Source organism: Penaeus chinensis, chromosome 43 (genome assembly GCF_019202785.1).
Source record: "Penaeus chinensis breed Huanghai No. 1 chromosome 43, ASM1920278v2, whole genome shotgun sequence".
NCBI lineage: Eukaryota > Metazoa > Arthropoda > Malacostraca > Decapoda > Penaeidae > Penaeus > Penaeus chinensis.
Window position 1 is genome coordinate 8290843 of NC_061861.1, and position 5897 is coordinate 8296739.

The 5897-nt window shown below is 38.9% G+C and overlaps 2 protein-coding genes across 2 annotated transcripts; both read left to right on the forward strand.

Annotated features, from left to right (window-relative positions):
• The first annotated feature begins 3370 nt into the window (after positions 1–3370).
• LOC125048336 lies at positions 3371–3811 on the forward strand. Its single transcript, XM_047647000.1, has one exon. It carries the CDS (start codon positions 3371–3373, stop codon positions 3809–3811), a length of 441 nt encoding a protein of 146 aa, XP_047502956.1.
• LOC125048337 lies at positions 3808–5200 on the forward strand. Its single transcript, XM_047647001.1, has 2 exons — positions 3808–4309; positions 4494–5200. Exons 1-2 carry the CDS (start codon positions 3808–3810, stop codon positions 5198–5200), a joined length of 1209 nt encoding a protein of 402 aa, XP_047502957.1.
• The last annotated feature ends 697 nt before the right edge of the window (positions 5201–5897 follow it).

A 5897-nucleotide genomic window follows, 5' to 3' on the forward strand; every position in this document is an offset into this window, starting at 1 on the left:
GTTTTACAGGATAAGAAATATCACTGGTCAGCGACCCTTTTCCTCCTCAAATTGCATCAGAGCAGCAGACGGCCGCATTCTTCACGAGACTGAGGACGTTAGTGCTCGTATATTCAAGAACTTTTTAATGATGAGCAAAAGCCAGATCTAATTCTGGAAGCTGTCACATCTGGCCCACCCTTTCTGAAGTCAGAAGTGCGCCGGTCCCTACAACGAATGAAATCCGGGAAAGCTGCAGGTCCCGTTACGAAATTCTCAGGGTCATAGTAGAAACCAATATTGTTCTCATCTGGAACTTCCTATATGATATCTTACCCAATATATACAAATCCGCGCGCATGATTTGCATATATTGGGTAAGTCTAACCTAGATACGGTAGTGGGTGAGTCTGACGTAGATATGATAGTGGACTGGGAACTACCAATAATGATTACCTAACCAACTACTCCCCTGGAAAAGGATCATGAGTCAGCCACCCCAGTATAAAGACCCAGCCAACTACATGATGTCAACATGGCGCCAAGTAATTCGTCAAACATCGTATCGGTGATAGCATATATATATACATGATTATATATGTATATATGTATATATATGCATAATATATAGATATATGTGTGTGTGTGCGCGCGCGCGTGCACACACACACACACACACACACACACACACACACACACACACACACACACACACACACACACACACACACACACACACTCACTCACTCACTCACTTTGTCATTTTAGAGAAAGACAAAGTTTGATCACTTGCTATGAAAATGAAGATTGTTCCGGAATATTGTATCCTAATTCCCATTGGAGATGGGACAAGGATATAAACATGAATCAAATGGTTTTGTTTTTTAGTCTTTTCAACTTTCAGTGATATTCCCGCCGCCAGCATTAATACATATTACGCACAACCCTACACACGAATAAATGGTAAGATCATTTCATTACGACGAGTTAAAATCATTGTGGAATTGAGGGAAACTATCTGAAACTTCATTTCACAACGATAAGCTTAAGCACCTATAACAGAAGGCAGCACAAATGACCGCTCGTACAGCTCGATTGAGGACTTTTCAAAAGACTAGATTTTTTGACATAAGAACAACGAAATAGAAGAGATTATATTGACAAATGTACATTCAGCGTTTGAATCACTGTAAGTATATCTTTTAGGTGCACATGGCTTTACTTTTACTTAATCCAGACAGTTTTCTGAATCAATTGCGCTTCTTTAATGCATTTACTTTAATATGTCCTCCTCCATACGGTCCTCATTTCAAGATTTCACCCAACAAGCGGTAAGATCATGTTGGATTTGTCTGCTTTAGAGAAAAGAGTAATCTAGTATAAGAACATTTGTTACAATGGATATTCTTGGTGTGACATGGTGTCTGTTTTATTTTGCTTCTAAGCTATCCCCTGTGTGCAAGGAATGGCCGGGGTTACCATCCACTGGCGGCGAGGGATTCGAACGCAGGTCAGCAAGGTTGCTAGACGAGATCGCTACCGCTGCACAGTGACTATCATCTTTTTAAATTCAGTTATTACTAGTTATGAACAGTGTAATGAAGTCAATAGGTAGAGGACCGGAAAACTATATGGAAAAATTCTAATTCGTGGGTATGGGAGAAAAAATCTAGTTTAATTAGGGTCAGAATTTTCATATTGCTCCATGAGCCCTCAGAAAGCATCCCATGGGACTCGGTTTAGAATCCCTAATCTGGATGATGTTTTGCTTGTTAAAGAGGCTAATGATGTGTGTTATCGTCAATTTGTAATTTGAAGGCAGCATTATGTAGCTATTAGTACTTCATAATCAGTACTTCATAATGAATTAATATTCTTTTCCTGAATATTGACGTAAACTTCTAATGCTAATAAAAATCATTATGAAAACTTAAAACAATAACAATTTAATAATTCGAATAAAATTCATGCTAATAATAATACCAATAATAATAGTTATATTAAAAATCATACGAATAATAATTAAAAAAATATATAATAATAATGATACAAAAATGATAACAATAATAGTAATAAGAATAATTATAATAATAATAATGATAATTGTCTCATAATAATAAGAACACTAATTATGATAATTATAATTATCTTGGTAATGATAATGATAAAGATGATGATACTACTACTACTACTACTACTACTAATAATAATAAAATTGTAAATAATAATGTTAGTAATGATAATAATAATACAAATAATGATAATGATAATAATGTTAATGATAATAATGATAATAATAAAAATGGTAATACAAATACTAGTACTAATACAACATTGCGGTAATGATAATGAAAACAATGATAATGATTATTATCATATCATAGTAATGACAGTGATATAAAATGATACTAATAATTAAGATAATGTTCAGGATCATTATTATAAGGGTATTAACCATGACAGTGAAAAAAATGATTATAACAATGATGATAATTATGATAATGAAGGCAATAGTAATAACAGAAATTATGATAATAACATTTACAGTGATAATAATAATAACATCAACAATAAATACAAAAAGGCAAAACAATAAGAATCGTGATGATAACAGTAAAGATAATTAGGATAATGATAAGGATAATCATAAAGTTACTATTAATTAAAATGATAAGTGTCAGTATTAATGATAACGTTAGTGATTGTGATATTGACAATAATAAAGTAATAAATATAATTATAAAAATGGTTATGACAATATTAGAAATAATAAGAACTGTGATAAGGGCAGCATTAATGATACTCAAAGTGATATCAATAATGATACTGATAATGATAACACTGATAATGATAAGGGGTAACAATAATGATAAAAAAGATTATAAGAAGCATGATGATCAAGAAATGATAATCAAAATAATGATAGTAATAATAATGACGATGATACAACAACAACAGAACAACAACGATAATAATAATATCAATGATGATAAAAAATAGACAATTAAAATAATAATGATGACAATAACAATAACAATAGTATTAAAATAATGATGATGACTACTAATAATAAAAATAATAATAGTAAAATGGAGAAAACTACTAATACTAACACTAATAATGATAAGACTAATAAAGGTAACAACAGAAAGAAATAATAAATAATGCAAATAAGGATAATAATAATAATAATTATGATAATAATGATAAAAAATAACAGGACCAATGTCCTCACTCTCAGGAGCAGAGGTTGGTTGGGGTTCCACCTGGCTGGGCGAGGTGCCTGTTCCAAGTCCGGATAAATGGGGAGGGTTGCGACAGGAAGGGCATCCGGCGTAAAAACTGTGCTCCAAACCTAATAATGAACCAGGCAGATACATTCTTACGTGACATGGCTAGGGCGTACCCCGGAGGCGACGGGCGAGGACATCGCCGTACACTCGCGAAAAATGGACTACGGCTACCGTATCATGAGCGGATACGGCTAAAGAAGATAGCCCAGAGGAGGAAGAAGAGCGTGGGCGAAATGACAGAAGTGAAGTTAGGTACGCTGATCGTAGGGAGCATGACTAGCAGGGGCCATGAGCTAGTGGACCTGATGGAAAGGATAAAGGTAAAGGCAATATGCCTGCAGGAGACGAAGTGGAAAGGAAGCAAGACTAGAGAACTGGGAATTGGCTACAAGCTGTTCTATGTCGGAGAGGACGGAAGAAGGAATGGGGTTGGCATTGTCCTGGACGACGAACTCAAGAAAGGGGTAGTTGATGTGAGGAGACCTTCACATCGAATCATCTGGCTAAAGGTGGAGATAGGGGAAATCATAGTATCATGATCTCATACGCCCTACAGCAAGTTTGCACAGATGAAGAAAAGCAGAAGTTTTGGGAGGAGCTGGACGAGGAGGTAAGAAAAGTACCAGCGGAAGAGAAACTCTGGGTTGGCGGAGACTTCAATGGACACGTTGGCAGTGACAACACAGACAGAGAAGAAACAGTTGGCAGATATGGTTACAGTGACAAAAACGACAAAAACACCGAAGACTGTAAGGTCATTCTAGGTGAAAGAATCACAAACCAACAACGACCAGTCATCTGCAAGCTAAGAGCTGCTGAGTATAAAGTCCATAATGAACAAGGAATGCCGAAAACCAAATGGTGTAAGCTGGAAGAAGAAAAATGTAGGAATGACTTCAAAGAGAAGGCAAGAGAGAGACTAGAAAGGAGAAGGCAGGAGGAGAGGTGCGACTGGGAAACCATAGCAGGAGACATGAGAATTCTGGGAGAGGAAGTCCTAGTCCATCGGGAATATCGAAGACCGGAATGGAGACATGGTGGTCGGGTGAGGAAGTGTAAAGACGTATTCGAGAAAAGAAGGAAGCAAAAAAGAAAAATTTTAAGGACCCGTCTAAAGAGAACAGAACCAATTACAAAACAGCAAAGAGGGAAGCAAAGAGAGCAGTAGCAGAGGCGAAAGCAAGAGCGTATGAGCGGCTATATGAACCCTTGATACTGCAGAGGGCATGAAAAAGGTATTGAGGATGGCGAAGCAGAAGGATAAGAACTCGACGGATATCTATCAGATGAAACTGATAAAGAGTGAGGAAGGAAATGTGCTGACGAAAGATGAAGAGATCCTGGAAAGGTGGCGGACATACTTCATGAGACTCATGAATAAAGAAAATCCAAGAGAAGTGCGAGAGGGGGAGCAAGCTGAGAACTGGGAAGAGGTAGAAACCATCACGGAAGACGAGGTGAAGAGAATGCTCAAGAAGATGAAAAACAGGAAAGCAGTGGGCCCCGACAATTTGCCCATAGAAGTCTGGAAGTGTATGGGAGAAGGGATAACATTCCTATGCACAACACTAAACAAGATCTGTGAAGATGAGGAGATACCGGAGTCTTGGTGGAAGAGCACCCTCATACCTATCTACAAGAAAAAAGGTGACATTATGGCGTGCGGGAACTCCCGCGGGATCAGACTCATGCGTCACTGCATGAAATTATATGAATGCATAATTGAACACAGGCTGAGGAGACGAGTCAACATCAGTGATGAACAGTTTGCATTCATGAAAGGGAAGTCCATCACAGATGCCCTTTTTGCCTTGAAACAAGTGCAGGAGAAGTACAGAGAGGGCTACAAAGATCTGCATGGCGTGTTCATCGACCTGGAGAAGGCCTACGATAGAGTGCTGCGGGGGGAACTGTGCTGGTTCATGTGAGAAAAGAACATCCCAGAGAAGTACATCCATATAGTTCAAGACATGTACAAAGAGAGCAAGACAATGGTCAGGTACATAGCGGGAACAACAGAGCCTTTCAAGAAGTGGGGTTACATTAGGGGTCAGCGTTGAGCCCGTTCCTATTTGCCATCATCATGGATACCCTCACAGAGAGCATCAGGAAAGAGGCTCCTTGGAACATGATGTTTAAAGACGATGTGGTGCTTTGCTGCGAGGAGAAAATCGAGCTGGAGGAGGACCTGGAGAGGTGGCGCGATAGACTGGAGAAGAGAGGAATGAAGGTATCAAGAGTGAAGACGGAGTACATGTGCTTGAACGGGGTGTCCAGAGGAAATATACGGATGCAAGACCAACAACTGCCAGAAGAAAGTGAATTCAGGTGCCTTGATAGCACAGAAGGATCCAATCAGGATGGAACAACTAGAAGAAGATGGCCGGTGTGATGTGTGACAAGAGGGTCCCAGCCAGAGTTAAGGGAAAGATCCACCGGGCCGTGATCCAGCCGGCAGTGCTTTACCCCAAACGAAGAAGGCGACAAGGAGACTGGAGGTGGCTGAGATGAAAATGTGCAGATGGGCATGTGGCTTGACTATGAGAGTCAGGATGAGAAATGATGATATCCGAGAGAGAATGGGAGTGACGAAAATCGGACTGAGGTGGTGTGGTCATGTAAAGC

Coding starts and splice junctions, on each gene's coding strand:
- LOC125048336 (XM_047647000.1), top strand. CDS start 3,371: ATGGCTAGGGCGTACCCCGGAGGCGACGGGCGAGGACATCGCCGTACA.
- LOC125048337 (XM_047647001.1), top strand. CDS start 3,808: ATGATCTCATACGCCCTACAGCAAGTTTGCACAGATGAAGAAAAGCAG. Junction 4,310..4,493: donor AAGACCGGAATGGAGACATG/GTGGTCGGGTGA, acceptor TTGATACTGCAG/AGGGCATGAAAAAGGTATTG.